General features: G+C 49.6%; 3 protein-coding genes across 3 annotated transcripts in view; 1 reads left to right on the top strand and 2 right to left on the bottom strand.

Annotated features, from left to right (window-relative positions):
* The window catches only part of rbm20 (RNA binding motif protein 20), a 63,103-nt gene extending 57,602 nt beyond the window's left edge, over positions 1-5,501 (bottom strand). The window contains exon 1 of the mRNA XM_023955558.1: positions 4,950-5,501. Within this exon, the coding sequence (XP_023811326.1) occupies positions 4,950-5,008 (59 nt within the window). The 5' untranslated portion in view covers positions 5,009-5,501. The remainder of the gene's footprint in view (positions 1-4,949) is intronic.
* Positions 5,502-8,758: 3,257 nt separating this feature from the next.
* Positions 8,759-10,706, top strand: LOC111947511 (golgin subfamily A member 6-like protein 22). The gene has a single exon (XM_023955517.1). The coding sequence runs from the start codon at positions 8,759-8,761 to the stop codon at positions 10,313-10,315; it is 1,557 nt and encodes a 518-aa protein (XP_023811285.1). The 3' UTR covers positions 10,316-10,706.
* Positions 10,707-14,696: 3,990 nt separating this feature from the next.
* smc3 (structural maintenance of chromosomes 3) overlaps positions 14,697-17,641 on the bottom strand; it is a 32,045-nt gene continuing 29,100 nt past the window's right edge. Inside the window, exons 27-29 of the mRNA XM_004066330.4 lie at positions 17,284-17,461; positions 16,873-16,979; positions 14,697-15,284 (exon numbers count right to left, since the gene is read on the bottom strand). Of these exons, the coding sequence (XP_004066378.1) occupies positions 15,213-15,284; positions 16,873-16,979; positions 17,284-17,461 (357 nt within the window). The 3' untranslated portion in view covers positions 14,697-15,212. The remainder of the gene's footprint in view (positions 15,285-16,872; positions 16,980-17,283; positions 17,462-17,641) is intronic.

Raw genomic sequence — 17,641 nt, 5'->3', positions numbered from 1 at the left:
TGGCAGCCGCCGGGCGCACAGCAGCAGCAGATAGCGCACATTGCTATCCAATACCCCTGACGGTACTATCGCTGAGTTGTTAAGTTATATATTAATTCTGACTGCAACAGCCCCCCCTCACCTACCCACACGCTCCCAGGAGGGGGGGGGGGGGGGGGGCATGTACCACAGTCGGTTCCTCCTGCAGGTAGCTGCTCTTCCCCTGAAGCAGCGTCCCGCTGAACGGACGGTCGCTGCTGAAGGAACGCCGCCTCACTGAGACTGGTCGTTCCCGCACACGTTTGTCTCCGCTGGACAACCCGACGTCCTCCTTCACGTCGGCCATGAAATCCTCTTAAACCGGGACCGTCAAAACCTCTTTAGCCACCAGGAAAAAAGGGTCAAAGCAGGAATTTCCCGGCGACTCCGGCAGACATTTATCACCGTGTCCCAGCAGAGCGCCTTCACTAACACACTTTAAACCATCTTAACACCCTACAAAGTTTAGTGGGCTTGACATTAGATTAACCATCTGATACAGTCAAAGCCCAAAGAGCAGCTGACGCTGTTGCCTGGTGACTCCATGAACACGTAAACATGTCACGGGATAAAAATAGGTTCCAAAAACGGCGAGACGTTGCCTCTGTGTCAACGGGATGTTTAGCAGACAGAGTTTATCTAGTGATTATGATTAATCAGGTGAGTGATAAGCGCCGTCCTGCCTCTCAGATTGCACGTGGTCGCTCTGAGGACAGGTGGGGGGGGGGGGCTCCACGCTTTCCCGCCCTAATATTTGGCTGTTTGGTGGCAGCTGGGGTGTCATTTAAATTTGGTTGGCAGCTGGTGCTGAGAAAGTAACTGAAGCCCCAGTTCAAGGAGAAACATGAAGATTAGAGATGACATCCCATGAAACCACAGTGACTGTGTCTGAATTCCCTCCCCAACCCCCGCATAGTGCATGTTATAGCGCGTTCCCCATTCTATTCTGTCTGAATCTACAATTCCAAAATCCAGAGCCCTAGAAATTTCCCAGAAGTCCCTGTGAAAAACCAGTGTGCATCGATGCTCCCTAGACCGGCGAATATGGACCACAATGCATTGCATCGGAAACATTTAAGCCCTAAAAATGCATTTACATACATTTCTTCAGCAGACAGTGAACTCATAAACAATCGTTTCAAAACGCTCATAATAATTAGATTTTAACTTCGTGAAATCGATCTGCCGTTAAAATAGGTAGTGAGGGTGGTGTCCAAAATGCTTTTAAATCCAGGGCACTACATAGTCCACTATCTAGTTTTTTAGGGGTGGGGGGGATTCAGACACAGTTAATGACTTCTTCTACAACATAGAAGCTTTTGTACAAGAAAATATCATTTGATGTTTAGGATGTGTTGCAGAGGAGCTCTAGATGCCTTTTCTTTCCTTTATTTCTTGGGGGGGGGGCTTAAAGTCTGATCATCTTCTGATCTATTCCAAAGCCTTCCTAGTTTACAGCCCCTCACACCCCCAGCCTAACATTAGCTGAGCAGCAAACATGGCAGCATCATCGTAGATCCAGATTCCAGGAAAACAAAGACGTTCTTGGATCTGTTTGTCTGCAGGTGGATACATCAGAACGGGGCGGAGCAGGGAGACTGTGGCCCCGCCCACAGGATCTTCTACGTCACAAACATAATCTTTTCCAAACTGCCTTTTTATCATCTGCTCCTGCTTCACAGCGATTTGGATAAAGAAAACTCAGAAATGCAGCATAGAGCTTCATTCTTTATAAATGTCCATCCTCCAACCAGGGACGTCACATTGTTAGCATACGCTGCGTAAACTAAAAGTGTTACAGATCGGGCAGCGACAGGGACAATCAGCTCACTTCACATGGGATTGCTGCCGGGTTGCCAGGTCTGCTGGGACCCACAGGAGAGACGTAAAATACAATTCGTGGTGGCAGGGGAGGCTAATGACAGGTGAGGCACTGATTCACCTGCCTCCCCCCAGCGCTTGTCCCTGGTTAAAACTCATCTCAGTAAAGAAGGAAAAGCTCCTGAACCAAATAAAAATAAAATAACCCAATAAGGTTGGAATTCTTACAATACAAGATTAAAAGTTGAAGTGGAGGGAAAACAGTTCGGCAAAAGTGCAAAACAGTACGAGAACGTTCAAGAGATGCAGGCTGCACTCGCTGACAGGACCAGATGAAAAACAGAGACGCCAACGGACGGACTCTCTTCCTCTGGAACACAGAGAGGAACCAAAAGCTCAAAATGAAACAAGTCCGGACAATTTCAGCGAGGTTTGGAGAGAGTTCTGGCAGAGGCAGCAGAGAAATGGAAGGCTGGTCTCCCCAATTCAGTCCAAACATGAGGAAGATGAAAAACATCATGAAAGCGTAAGAGAGTCTCTGGTGGTTCTTTATAGTGGAGAACAGAGATACGAGGCGACCAAAGCAAGCAGCGCCTCATGGACCAGAGTCCTCCAGGACTTCAGAGATCCACTCGGCTCTGAAGACAAGTGGACGAGGCGTTCATGTCCAGAACATCTCCATAATCTATCAGAGCTTTAAAAAGCTGCTGCTGCCAGACCTTAATGAGCTCTGAGTGAAAAGCAGGATTTATTTCTGAAGGAAAAGCCAGGCTTCACCTTTAGTTTATGTAGCCATCCAGCCATATTTAAAAATGAGATTTTGTGGATTCAAACCAACGGATCGTCCAGCTTTTATGATCATGTTTTTGCCCCATTTGCCCCTCAGAAGCTTCTGCTACGGAAACCGTTTGCTCCATTCAGAAGCCGAGGATCGGCTTCAGGACCGCCATGCAAAGGTCACCACAGTCTGACAAGCCCCTCCCCTCACACACGTTCATATTGAGGGTCCATATCCTGCTTTTCTTAACCCTTTCAGAGGAAACTATTTCCATATGTGTAATCAATATGCCCTTTGGAACACTACGTTTTAATGAAATATGAGATGTTTTCACAGCTCATCTTCCTACCTGGAAGTGAGACGACTTGACCTCTGAAGCTCCGCCTTTCAGCACAGACTCTTCCTGGAAGGGGCGGGTCCTCACTTTGTGATGTCACAATGTGAGGACCCACTAGTTTTCGTGGGTTGGGAGGGGCTGGAGCTCAGATGACAGGTCTTCAGAGGAATACTCAGAAATGCATGAATGGATCAAAATATCACTTTGGGGATGTTTTTGTGAGGAATGAAGAGTATAAAACCCATAAAAGCTCAAGAAAGTTGATTTTCTATGACACAGGCCTTTTTGGCTTCATAGGCTGGGATTTAAAAAAAGATAAATAAATAAAAAAGATTCTTATTCTAGTATTTGATAAACACTTGGTTTTTTAGAGCTGCAGTTTTATAAATCAGTCATGTAATTCTCGTTTAACTCATCCGTGGGGGTCTAACAGTTCCTTTGTGTATCATAAAGGTTTTAAAGAATTAAAGTCCCTTTCATGAGCCGTGGCCCTTTGCCCCCCAGAGATAACTGACCCGGGACACGTTGTGTGTTTGTGTTACATGAAGCAGACACTGAATGAAACGAGCTTTGATGGTTGAAGCTGTAAGTCGGCTGGTTGGAGTAGAATAGCCAGCAGGAAAGCCCAACAAGAATCAGAGGAAGAAGCAAAACCTGCAGCGGCACAACAGAGATGAGCACAGAAAGCTGCATCCATCCAAGCCTGACACAAGCTGCCGCTTGGCCGTCGCCCGGAGCCAGATTTCCTCTGGAACTAACGTTCTAGTTTCAGTTTCCTGTTCTGCTTCACATCATTCCGTCCGTCTGCAGTGTTTTCCCTCCAGGTTTTTCACGGTTTCACTCTTTTCTGCAGCAGAACACTGAGACTTACAACGTTAGGCTGCTGATATCTGTTAAAAAATGTTCTTAGAACGCCGCTTTCCAGCCAAAGCATTCATGAATGAGACGTTCTAGAGGCTAACAGTCCAACCTTCTGCATGATCTAAAAAAGGCATCAGAACCAAGTCTGATGACGGCGCCGAACCCGACCCAGACACACCCACAAAACTCCCAAACTTCTTCAGCAGAACTTTTTCTACTAAAATTCTAGTTTCAGGCGTGTGACCCACAGCACCGGGTCACGTGCACGTAAAGAAATATCAGTCAAAGAAAGAAGCCTTCAGATCCCGGTCATGATGTTTTACCTTTGAATTCTGTGGAAAACAGAAGATTTCCAGGTTTTGTTCAAATGAGAATCAGATCTGCAAAAACTGAAGAAAAACGTCCAAACGGCTTCCTGCATTAGAATGTTTTCTCCAAATTAGCAGAAAATCTGCAAAAATTGTTTTTATTTTATGAAGAAAATTCACTTTACTGAGACATTTTTATTTTGAGATTCCTTTGCTGTTAAAAACTGTCTTGATAAGAATATTTGTCTGAGAAAACAGAAAATCAGACATTCTAGTTAATTCTAGTTTCTTCCACCTCGCCGCTCGATTTGCTGTTCTTTTCAATGTAAATGTTCTGCTTTATTCTCTTATTTCATGGCATGAAACTATTCATGTACTAAATAAATAAATCAGCGGAAATAAAAGAAATGTATTTGACTTTTTTACAGTGTAAATGACCTAACATGACCTAAAAAGGAAATCAAACCTGCAGCTAGAATTCCAGCATTTACATAGAATGGATTCAATATCTTTTAAATCAAATTAAACAACACAAATGTTTAAAAATCATTTTAGAATTTTGAATTATGTCCACATTTAGACTAAGTTTGTCTTTATTCTTTAAAAATGACAGTTTCTTCTTTCCTTCCATCAATATTTGAAGCAGCCGGACAGTTGGACTTTTCTTTTTACTTTCCCATTTTTACACATAAATCTGCATTTTCTCTGCGTGGTTTTCTTTTTAAATTAAAGCAGGAGATCACAGGTCTGATCTCCTGTCACGGTTTGCGGCTGCGGCTGCGGTTTGCGGCTGCGCTTCAGTTGTGTCTCTGTCATGTCCTCTTACCTCTGAAGGGTCTCACTCATCTCAGGGGGGTATCCTCCACTTTGACCTTTTCCCAGCATTTTCCTCTGGCCTCTCTGGACTGCTTGGGCTCGGCAGACGGGTTCCCTACCAGACAGGCTCCCCAGCAGACGGGCTCCCCAGCAGACGGGCTCCCCAGCAGACGGGCTCCCCAGCAGGCGGGCTCCCTACCAGACGGGCTCCCCAGCAGACGGGCTCCCCAGCAGACGGGCTCCCCAGCAGGCGGGCTCCCGGGCTCCCCAGCACCACCTGCAGCCGTCACTGCTCCACCTCAAAAACAGCCGGCACCGTCCAGAGACCGGACAGCCCGACGAGGCTCTGTTTCCTGTCCTCTGAGGGAGCAGACAGATGATAAGAGGAACAGCAGAGCCCCCTCCACCCGGACCCCCCTGATTGACAGCTGCAGCGGCGGCGGCAGCAGCACCGCCCCGTGGGCCTCCTGTCCCGGCGAGCTGCTCCACAAACGCCTCCTCTGCTCCCCGTCCTCCCCAGGCTTCGCTAAACCAGAGGGGGGCTTCTCCGAAGCTAAACTGAAGCCCGGGTCAAGTTTGAGAGGGAAAAACAGAGGAGGTGTGCGCAGAAAGGGGGGGGGGGGGGGTGAGGAGGAGCAAATGGGACAGAGCCCCCCCGCAGCCACCGCTGATTATCACCCCTGCAGCCGCACACACGGACTCTGGAGGGAATGCCATCAGTCACTGCGTGGATGTCAGGATCAATTTAGCTGCTGAATCACTGCGGCGCTCCGGTTTCCGGCCTGGAACGCCACGTCACATTCCTCACATTCTGACACGCCTGAGCTGGAGCATCAAAGGACGGAAACATCCAGATTTCTGAGCCGGTTCTCACAGAGACGAGCAGAAGATCCACAAACACGGATAGAAAAGACCTTCATGAGAGGAAAACAGAACCAAGTGGATCCGGATGGACTGAGAGATTCTGAGCTGAAGCAGCGAAACCTGCGAGGATGAGGAGAAACCAGCAGCGATGAAGAAAAAGCCCATGAGGAAGAAGAAGAACCTGAAGGAAGAGCAGTTAAAGAAGAATCTGTCAGAGATTTAACAGTTCAGTAAAAGCAGAGAGAACAAAGCATTCTGGGTAAAGTCGGCCATTTTTGCTTCTGTTAAAGAGGAAGAGGAGTAGAGAACAAAGATGAACGGAAAAATCACAGACAGAAGTCAGAAAAACCAAACAAAGGCGTATTTTGTTCATTTGAACGTTGAAATCTTTTTCTGCCCCCCTCAGACTGAAGCATCAACTGCTGAGCAGCAAACGGACCCAGAGAACGTCCCGCTATGTGCATGGAGACCCCCACAGTACATGGTGTGCATGGAGACCCCCACAGTACATGGTGTGCATGGAGACCCCCACAGTACATGGTGTGCATGGAGACCCCCACAGTACATGGTGTGCATGGAGACCCCCACAGTACATGGTGTGCATGGAGACCCCCACAGTACATGGTGTGCATGGAGACCCCCACAGTACATGGAGTGCATGGAGACCCCCACAGTACATGGTGTGCATGGAGACCCCCACAGTACATGGTGTGCATGGAGACCCCCACAGTACATGGTGTGCATGGAGACCCCCACAGTACATGGTGTGCATGGAGACCCCCACAGTACATGGTGTGCATGGAGACCCCCACAGTACATGGTGTGCATGGAGACCCCCACAGTACATGTGTGCATGGAGACCCCCACAGTACATGGTGTGCATGGAGACCCCCACAGTACATGGTGTGCATGGAGACCCCCACAGTACATGTGTGCATGAAGACCCCCACAGTACATAGTGTGCATGAAGACCCCCACAGTACATGGTGTGCATGGAGACCCCCACAGTACATGGTGTGCATGAAGACCCCCACAGTACATGTGTGCATGAAGACCCCCACAGTACATAGTGTGCATGAGACCCCCACAGTACATGTGTGCATGGAGACCCCCACAGTACATGTGTGCATGGAGACCCCCACAGTACATAGTGTGCATGAGACCCCCACAGTACATGTGTGCATGAAGACCCGCACAGTACATAGTGTGCATGAGACCCCCACAGTACATGTGTGCATGGAGACCCCCACAGTACATGTGTGCATGGAGACCCCCACAGTACATAGTGTGCATGAGACCCCCACAGTACATGTGTGCATGGAGACCCCCACAGTACATAGTGTGCATGAGACCCCCACAGTACATAGTGTGCATGGAGACCCCCACAGTACATGTGTGCATGAAGACCCCCACAGTACATGTGTGCATGGAGACCCCCACAGTACATGTGTGCATGGAGACCCCCACAGTACATGTGTGCATGGAGACCCCCACAGTACATAGTGTGCATGGAGACCCCCACAGTACATGTGTGCATGAAGACCCCCACAGTACATAGTGTGCATGGAGACCCCCACAGTACATGTGTGCATGAAGACCCCCACAGTACATAGTGTGCATGGAGACCCCCACAGTACATGGTGTGCATGGAGACCCCCACAGTACATAGTGTGCATGGAGACCCCCACAGTACCCACTCATGACCCCTCCACAGAACAATGCCCAGCGTTATTTTTAGCTGCAGGAAAGCAGATCCCACTGTTGCATGAAGTGTTTTCTATAACGGTGCAGGTCTGGATGACGCCGCTGACCGTTTCTGCTGCAGCTTCTGTCAGAGCAGACAGTCTGTTGATGTCATGAGAAGCTCAGCAGCAGAACACGTCTGTTCTCTGCTGTGTCCGTTTGCCACTCTAGACTGGATTTTGGGGCCGTTTCTCTTTTCCAGAACATCCGGCGAGTTTGTCGTCCGTACAACGGAGAAAACCAAGACCTGAACTCATCAGCCTGAGAGGCGTGAGTGTCGGTCAGGGGACTGGGGCTGGGACTGACCGTAGCAACGAGGGACTACGTTGACCAGAATGCCTCCCAAACTAAGATTAGCCGGCTGGTGTGAACTGAGAACACAGTGAAAGATAATTTGTCAAATTCAGAGCGGCCAGCTGCAGCCGAAAAGCCGAGTGATGATTGGATGATGGAGGTGGCAACAGGAGGACTTGTGAAGAAGCAACGGGTGACAATCTGTGAAAGTCCAAATATCTCAGCTCTCTAATGATTTTAGGATGACCTCAGGAGAACCAGGACGTCTCCTATCAAGTGTCCTCTCCTTCCTCCCTGAGGACCCAAATGATGAGCTCTGACAGGCGCCTGTGGAGCTGCAGCAGGAGGTTCTGGTTCTGGTTCTCATCAGAACTTCCTCAGACAGGTTTTTCTGATGATGAAGGTCGGAATTCTGTCTGGCAGACTCTGGAGATGCTGGTCCGTCTCAGAGTCACATGACTCCTCTGATGAAGGATCGCGTAACGCTTTTATTTTAACAACATCCGATTCCTAAACTATTGGTTCATTCCGAACGATCTGATTGGATCCAATCTCTGACATAAATGGTCTTGTTTTTGAAAGAAAAATTAAACATTTTGAGAGAAAAAATTGAAAAAGCAAAAATAAAATCTAAATGGTAGAAAAGCTATAATACGCCGTTTACTAAAAAGTATTTGAAAGCAAATATTTTATATTTTCATTTGCAACTTAGAAAGTTTTGTGTGGAACGTGGCAGAAACGTCCCCCCATAGAAAACAAGACCCCCACTGCCTTAATGTCTCTTTCATTTCCTTTCTATCCCATTTTTGTGGCTTTTGTTTCAGACTTCCTGTTTTAAAAAGGCTTTAGAACGCTAAATCTGTCCGCCTCCCTGAGTTGATTTGATCAAATCTAGATTTGCGGCAGGAAGAGCTGAGAATGCAGCAGGAAGAGCTGAGAATGCGGCGGGAAGAGCTGAGAATGCGGCAGGAAGAGTTGAGAATGTGGCGGGAAGAGCTGAGAATGCGGCGGGAAGAGCTGAGAATGCGGCAGGAAGAGTTGAGAATGCGGCGGGAAGAGCTGAGAATGCGGCAGGAAGAGTTGAGAATGCGGCGGGAAGAGCTGAGAATGTGGCGGGAAGAGCTGAGAATGCGGCAGGAAGAGCTGAGAATGTGGCGGGAAGAGCTGAGAATGCGGCGGGAAGAGCTGAGAATGCAACAGGAAGAGCTGAGAATGCGGCAGGAAGAGCTGAGAATGCGGCAGGAAGAGTTGAGAATGCGGCAGGAAGAGCTGAGAATGCGGCAGGAAGAGCTGAGAATGCGGCAGGAAGAGCTGAGAATGCGGCGGGAAGAGCTGAGAATGCGGCGGGAAGAGCTGAGAATGCAACAGGAAGAGCTGAGAATGCGGCAGGAAGAGCTGAGAATGCGGCAGGAAGAGTTGAGAATGCGGCAGGAAGAGCTGAGAATGCAACAGGAAGAGCTGAGAATGCGGCAGGAAGAGCTGAGAATGCGGCAGGAAGAGTTGAGAATGCGGCAGGAAGAGCTGAGAATGCAGCAGGAAGAGCTGAGAATGCGGCGGGAAGAGCTGAGAATGCAACAGGAAGAGCTGAGAATGCGGCAGGAAGAGCTGAGAATGCGGCAGGAAGAGTTGAGAATGCGGCAGGAAGAGCTGAGAATGCAGCAGGAAGAGCTGAGAATGCGGCGGGAAGAGCTGAGAATGCGGCATGAAGAGTTGAGAATGCGGCAGGAAGAGTTGAGAATGCAGCAGGAAGAGCTGAGAATGCGGCAGGAAGAGCTGAGAATGTGGCGGGAAGAGCTGAGAATGCGGCGGGAAGAGCTGAGAATGCAACAGGAAGAGCTGAGAATGCGGCAGGAAGAGCTGAGAATGCGGCAGGAAGAGTTGAGAATGCGGCAGGAAGAGCTGAGAATGCAACAGGAAGAGCTGAGAATGCGGCAGGAAGAGCTGAGAATGCGGCAGGAAGAGTTGAGAATGCGGCAGGAAGAGCTGAGAATGCGGCAGGAAGAGCTGAGAATGCAGCAGGAAGAGCTGAGAATGCGGCGGGAAGAGCTGAGAATGCAGCAGGAAGAGCTGAGAATGCGACAGGAAGAGCTGAGAATGCAGCAGGAAGAGCTGAGAATGCGGCAGGAAGAGCTGAGAATGCGGCAGGAAGAGCTGAGAATGCGGCAGGAAGAGCTGAGAATGCGGCAGGAAGAGCTGAGAATGCGGCAGGAAGAGCTGAAAATGCGGCGGGAAGAGCTGAGAATGCGGCGGGAAGAGCTGAGAATGCGGCAGGAAGAGCTGAGAATGCGGCAGGAAGAGCTGAGAATGCGGCAGGAAGAGCTGAGAATGCGGCAGGAAGAGCTGAGAATGCGGCAGGAAGAGTTGAGAATGCGGCAGGAAGAGTTGAGAATGCAGCAGGAAGAGTTGAGAATGCGGCAGGAAGAGTTGAGCCTTCACCTCAGGAAGGAACGCCGGCGAGGAGTCCGGCGGACATGAGGACACGAGAGCTGTGTGCAGAACCAAAACCTCCAGAGAAACTCATCATGGACTCCCTCACAGGGAGGTGGGGGCTCCCCTGAGGGTCAGATGTGTTTATGACCCATGCATGGGGGGGTGGGGTATCTGTTTCAGCAGAATGCTTCCAGCAAACCTCACTGGGACGCTCACTAATCTGCAAACATGCAGGATTACGCCGAACCTGTCAGATGATTCTTCATCTGACAGCTCAGAAAGTTTCCAGCCGTGATGTTGGAATCAAACGTGCGTCCAACCCTCAGGCTGTCCTGTGGGGTCCAGATGACCCCACTCCCAACGTTAACGTGCCTGGGATAAGCGTCGTTGTCCTGGTGACCACAGGGAGGAGATCAGGTCATGAAAGCGGGGGCAGCAGCAGCTTCCAGTGGCTCCACCTTATAGCTGACCTCAGATCAGCCGCTGACCTGCAGCCGCTGACCTGCAGCCGCTGCCGCTTTCATGCCCGCTCCAAAAGTAGACGGAGGTTAACGAACTCTGAGACCTTCAGGAGCGGCGCGGCGCCTCCATCAGAAGAGGAGCGGCCTCCACGCATTTCTCTGGGCCTGAGGGGAGCAGCCAGTAAATCTGCAGAGTCTCGTAAAGTCTCCTCAGTTTGGGAATCGGACTTTTAAAGGCCACAATGTTTGTGCACCGCCGCCGCCGCCGCTCACCATGCGTGAAGAATCAGAAGCATTTCCATGTGGAAGTGACAAACTGCCACGCTGAGGCCCACAAAGCGGATCGGGCTTCACCCCGTCCAGGAGCTCCACCCCCCGAGTGACCTTTGGCCCCTCTGCTTCTAAGTGGAGTCCCCTGCAGAGCAGAGTCAGCCAACTGTCAGCGATGTAAAGTAGGTAGAAAAATGATTTCAGGATTCTCACTAAGACGTCAGACTGAACACCCCCCCCCCGGACATCAGAGCCATCGCTGACATGCGGCCTGACGGCCTCACAGACTCTGACGGACACTTTGTTTCTCGCAGACGCCCAACAGCTTCCAGCACCCGTCTGCTGATGATTTGTGATCCGCCGCTGCAGAACGCCACACGCTCCACGCCGGATTCACAGCTCAGCTGTTAGGAAGACGTCCTTTCTGTGTTTGGACTGAAATCTGTGGATGAGGCCCCTGGGAGCCGGACGCCACACAGTCCGTGTCCCCACATCCCTGAACCTCCGGTTTGTACGTCTGAGACCCGAAAAACATTTCAGTGGTCTTAGTTTGTTTCCATCCGCGGATCAAAAACCATTTGGTTCCGTTTCAGTAACCATAGACTGAAGGAATCTGCTGATTTATCATCAACCACAACAGAAAACAGAGCAGGAACTAAAGCTTTGAGGCCCCAACATGCATCTGCAGAGGAGTGACGCCCCCTGCAGGCCCTGTGGGCCGTTTGCAGCTGTTCAGAACCAAGAAGCAGCAGCAACGACACGGGATCTGCCCTCCACGCTCACATGGGCCAACGTGGAGGTGGAGGGGGTCCAGGACCACCGCCAGGCCGTCCTGCTTTTTGGAGAACGACAGACGGCGTGACAGCGTGGCGCCAAGACGCTTTTCCACCGAGCTACTATGGAGAATACAGAATATTCCTATTTCTGTGGCGTCAGATTTATGATAGATTTATCACAAGTCCTGACATTTTCATGGACAACATGGACGTATTTACTTTCATGAAGAATGCTCCGTTCACCATGTTTTTCAAATATTTGTCAGTTTTCAAAAGCAGCAAATTAAAAACTAAGTTTCTAAATAGCAGAGAAGCACAGACAGGAAATGCAGCCCCACAGAAACTCCAGCAAACAAAATACAGCTGGAAACAAAACAACAAAACACAAAGAAAACACAAAGAAAACACAAAGAAAACAATCCTATAAACAATATAAAATTGATAAAAATACGACAAAGTGAAACCATTTCCAATCATCCTGAGGTTGTGGGTTTGAATCCACGGTCTTATCTGACTCCACCCCCTCTCTCATTGACAAATGGCGTTGAGGGTTGGATGGGGGGGGCTACAACACGAAGACTTCAGGCTCCTCCTCCAACAGAGAGGAGGTCAAACGAGAACAAATGTCCCTCAGGAGACGAACGGCGAGACTTTAGTGGATGGATTCATTTTCTGAACTGACCACAGAGGTTTGGTTCCAGGATTCTGTCTGCCTGCCGGATGGACCTCCATGAAATCCTGGGATGGAGCCAGCCTTCCTCAGCCCCCCCCCCGACATTCTTAACCTGTCAACACAGCAGATCTGACGGACAGAGATTTTATTTTTTCCAAATGAAGTGACCCGCTCATAAGCAGACCATCCAACATGGCGGACAAACCCATGCAGGAAGTAGAGAGAATGTTTCCCTCCTGCAGATGGAAGCTGCTTTTTCTATCCCCTCCCGGCGCCATCTTCCCACCGAGGAGCTCGTCTGCCTCAGTGACTTCAGCTTGGGTGGTGGGCAGCCCCACCCTGAAGTCCTCCGCCTCTGCTTCTCCAAAAAGGGGGGCCAGCAGAATTGTAGAGATCAATGTGAAAGTCAGCAGCCCCCCACCTGCTCTGGAAACGGAGCCTCCATAGAACTGCTTTCCCCGTCTGAGGCGCCGGACGGTTTGCCAGAATCTCTTGGAGGCCGACCGATGGTCTCCGTGGCCCCACCGAACCCCTCCCAGGACCGGGTTTATTTATCTCCACAACAGCCCGGGCCGCCGCTCGCTTAGGCTGCTGGTACCCGTCGGCCCTCTGGGGTCCCACAAGCCAGGCCCGGTAGGACTGCTGTAGTCTGACGGCATCCCTCACCTCCAGTGTTTCACCACCGGGTTCGGGGCTTAACGCCGCGACAGGCACCAGAGACCTTGTGACTCCAGCTCCAAACAACAGCAGAGACAATGGAGGCGGAGAACGGGGTCCACTCGGACTCGATGTCCCCCGCCTCCCTCTGCCTGTTTGAAGCTTCCCGGATGTGGGAGTTAAAGGCCGCCCTGACGGAGGGCTCAGCCAGGCCTCTTTGGGTCTCCAGAACACCGGACCTGGACAGCTCTGCCCCTCTCTTTACCTAAGTGTCCAAGACTCAAGGCCGCCTGAAACAAGTCCCTCATCGTCCTCCTGGTGTCTTGGTGGACACCCCTGTGCTCCAACATGGTGTTCGTTGAGGACAAACTATGACGAGCTCAGAAGTCCAACAACAAAACAGATCAGGGAGGCCGTGGACGTCCCTGTTGAGGTACCTTCCAGTACCCCTTTGACATCAAGACCTCCAGGTCTGTAGACCAAAACCACAATCAGAGACCTGTCCCCCACTTGAAGGCGGAGGGACGTGACCCTCTCATCCACCTGGACGAGTTTCAGTAAACCAGGTTATGATGTTCAAGAAAAAGTCCAAACTACATCAACTTCAGCATTTTGAGATTTCTTTGGCCACTAGATGTCGCTGTGGTTTCAAGTCTTCCACCAGAGCAAATCTTTTTTTATAGTTCCATATCAGCCTTCAGACGGGGAACATCCAGCCTCTAGAGCCAGGAACTTTGGTGTCTCATCCGGACTATGGAGGGGACCACTGATGGTCTCCTGGATAAAAGTCTGAAGTCGTCTCCATACCCGACCCAACAGAACCCATTTAAGGACCTGTGGGAACCGGTGCAGCTGCTTCGACTCTAGTAGACGATTAGTTGGTGAAAAGCAGTTTAAACCGGTTTTGGGCTTTTTCTCCACTGAAGTTCTGAACAAACGTCCACTTCAACTCCAAGTCCTCCTTTGCACATCTGATGAGTCCATCAAGGGTTTCCAGGTTCAGGGTGACGGTTGTTTTAGGAAGGAGAATCTTGTAGAATCAGTTGCCATGGTGACACACGGAGCTTTGGTGGCTGAAACAATTGTTTAATTTTGACGCCTTCCTTCCATGGTCAGTGTGTCCGAACAGAATCGGTTGGATCACCTGGAAGGAGCCGAGTGGAGCTTCAGGTCTGTACCAGTTTGGATGGAGGTTCTGGACCACAGCGGGACAGGAAGAACTCTGGTTCTGGAGGAACTCTGGTTCTGGACCACAGAGGGAGAAGTGGGAAACAAACGTGGGTTTTGCTCAAAGTTGAGAGTGAAAGGAAGCCAACATGGAAGCAGCTCCTCCTGTTTTCCCTTTGGACCGCTCCCTGATGCGGTTTTCAGAACCGGAGCGCCCCCCTTCAGCAGACGGGCCCGGCCCCGATCCCAGCAGAGCTGTTTGGATCTCTTTCTGCCAAACTGGGACCCTCCACGGCAGAAAAAGGTGACAGGGACAGCTGCTGAGGGCAAACGCGGGACTCTCAGCTCCTACAGTGTAAAAGCCTGGAGGACAACAGCACCACCTAGTGGAGCTTCTTCAGACAGATGACAGTGGAAGCCGGTTTATTTCAAAGCTTTTATTCTTTTTTTCTAAATACATAAAAACATTTGGAATAGAAGAACAAAAAATGGTTTTGATCCCAAACACTTTTCGGAACAGAAATGACCTCCTGACCTCAGAGGAGTGACGGCTGAAAACTAAACAGAGGCCTTCAAAATAAAGTAACACTCTACTGCAACAGCAACCACAAAGGCAGAGCGCGTCTGCAGTGCGACGGCGTCCAAACGGACGGCGTCCGGTCTTCAGTGAAGCCTCTGGAGGCCCCCTTCAGAACCGAACCGGTCTGAAGGGTTCGGTTCTGAGCCATCAGCTGCTGACAGCAAAGACCTGCGGCAGAGCTTTGGAGCAGCAGCTCCAGCTGCTGCACCAGAATGAACACGTGAAACCCAGAAGAAGCCGTCGGGACTAAACCACTGGTTCTGAACAGGAAGTCAGGTGACGGGTGGGAAGTGTGTCCCGTTGCTGCCGTTGGTCCTTGAAGGCAGCAGCGGGCGGAGACGCGCTGGAAGACGGAGCTTTAGCCGTGGGTGGTGTCGTCTTCCACGAAGTCTTTGGCCTGCTCCGCCGTGATCACGTCGATGTGACTCACCTGGACACACAGACGCAGCGTCAAACCCAACCTCAGCAGGGCTTTCTGACCCCGCCCCCAGGAAGGCTACACCTTCAGGCACAGGTCGCCTCCAGCTGATGATCTTTACAAAAACGCTGTTTTCATCTCCAGCACAGAAAACTGAACTTTTGATGAACCTGCAACAACCAGAGATTGACAGCCGTCCCTGTCCTCCTGTGTCCTCTGCTGTTTCACCGTCCAGACCCTCTTCATGGATCCACTAACAGCCTTTTAGGGGCCGATATCAGACAATCATCAGCTTTTTCAGCTTTGGAGTGTTTTATAATGTTCATTGTGAGTCACTGGCAAGAAATGATCAAGAAAACCCAAATGTCACTTCTGCGTTGGTGCTATACATTATGTAATGTATGTTTTAAACAACACCGTCAATAGAAATGAGCAGATCATCAGGTGTTGAAAAAAGGGGCGGGATCACAGTGTTTCTCTTCAACCTCTTCAAGCTAACTGTCTTTTTTCATTTTTCTGTTTTAAACTCTTGTGTTTATTTTCATTTCTGTTTGAAATAATGACACTGAATTAAATTGTTGTTGAAATTGAATTCCTCACAAAAACAAACAAACCCAAAGCGATATTCTCCATTAACGCATTTCTGAGTATTCTTCTCCTGGGCCCTCACGTTGTGACATCACAAAGGGAGGAACCGCCCCTTCCAGGAAGAGCCTGTGCTGCCAGCTCCGCCCCCAGGCTAAGAGACACGCCCACTTTATCCGCGGAGCTAGCGGTGATCGGCTGAACGCTTCCATTTTCTAAGAACAACATGAACATTTAACTTTGTAAAAGTTCAGACGTTTGTTTTTGTGGGAGAAACGCAGACACGCTGCTGAGGCCGACTATGATGATGATGTCATGAAATGGGCGACACCCACAAGAAGAGAAAGGCGGAGCCTCAGAGATCGAGTCGTCGTACTACCTGGTAGGAAAATGAGGTAAAAATAACTTCGTTTTTATTTTAAAAATGCTTCTTTAGGTAACATTTGATCCTTTACATGGATGTAGTTTCCTCTGAAAGCTAAAGAAAAGCAGGATCCAGATCCTTCAATCTAATCCTTATACGATTAATATAAAGTACTAGGGTTTGTTTTTGGCTGTTTTGAAACAGTTTATAACTTTTGACAGACTTCCTTCCTTTCAGAATAAAAGGCACCCAGTGCCACACAGAATAATCAAGACAGGAAGTCAATAAAAAAACGGTTTATTTTACTGTTTGTGACGCCTCTAAATAAAGTTAAACCAGAGCTAATGAAGTCACTCTTACTCTATTTTTTTAATCATAATTTGCACTTAAAATACTTCAATCTATTCCAAAATAGAAATTCCAATTTATAATCCAGTTCATCTTAAGTATGAAATCTGGTTGCTGAGCTCAAAGCCATGTTCTGTGAAATACAGCGCTCAGAAATCTGTCCGTGTTCAGAGTTACTTTGGTAAACTGTGAAGCTGCTTCCTGGATTGCTGGAGCATTGTGGGTACTGTAGTCAGGAGCCTGGAGTGATGCTACAGCCAGAACGGTTCTTCTGACCAATAGAATGACGGAGGACAGGCTCACCTTGTTCCTGAACTTGACTCCGTAGAACTTGTCGGCGGACTCCAGCAGCTCGGGCCTGAAGGTGGTGGTGATGAACTGAGCGTGACCTGCCAGCTCCACGATCATGTCTGCCGTGGACAGAATCACAGAAGCTCCATGAGGACAGAAGGACCCCAGACAGGCCTGTTTATGACTCTCAAACCAAATAGAAACTTTCCTCTTCTTACATAAAAATGTTTTGTATCACAAGGAACTACAACTAAATAAAAGTACCTGGACTTCTGATGTACATCCACCTATGAAAGATAAAAGCTCCTGAACATTCATAAGCCCCGCCTTCTGCTGATCGGGACACTCCCAAAATCTAAACTTGCTTCTTTTTTTTTAACTTAAACTTCAAACCAAACTCATCTGTAATTCTCCTTTTTTTACCTGAGACGGCTTTTCTGTGCTGAGCGTCCAGTGCCTGGTCGATTTCATCAAACAGGTAGAAAGGGGCGGGGTCACACTTCTGGATGGCAAAGATGAGGGCCAAAGCCACCAGAGACTTCTGTCCCCCCGACAGCTGCTGCATCTCCCTCATCTCGCCCTGCTTCCCCGTGAATGACACCTGCACAGCAAACGCAGCGGCGTTAGATTTAGACAGGCTAGAACGCAGCGGTGTTAGACCTAGACAGGCTAGAAACCAGCAGTGTTAGATCTAGACAGGCTAGAACGCAGCGGCGTTAGATCTAGACAGGCTAGAACACATCAGTGTTAGATCTAGACAGGCTAGAACGCAGCAGTGTTA

The sequence above is a fragment of the Oryzias latipes genome, chromosome 1 (genome assembly GCF_002234675.1).
Source record: "Oryzias latipes chromosome 1, ASM223467v1".
Taxonomy (NCBI): domain Eukaryota; kingdom Metazoa; phylum Chordata; class Actinopteri; order Beloniformes; family Adrianichthyidae; genus Oryzias; species Oryzias latipes.
The sequence above is the reverse complement of the archived record's forward strand: the minus strand, read 5'-3'. Positions and strand labels throughout refer to the sequence as shown.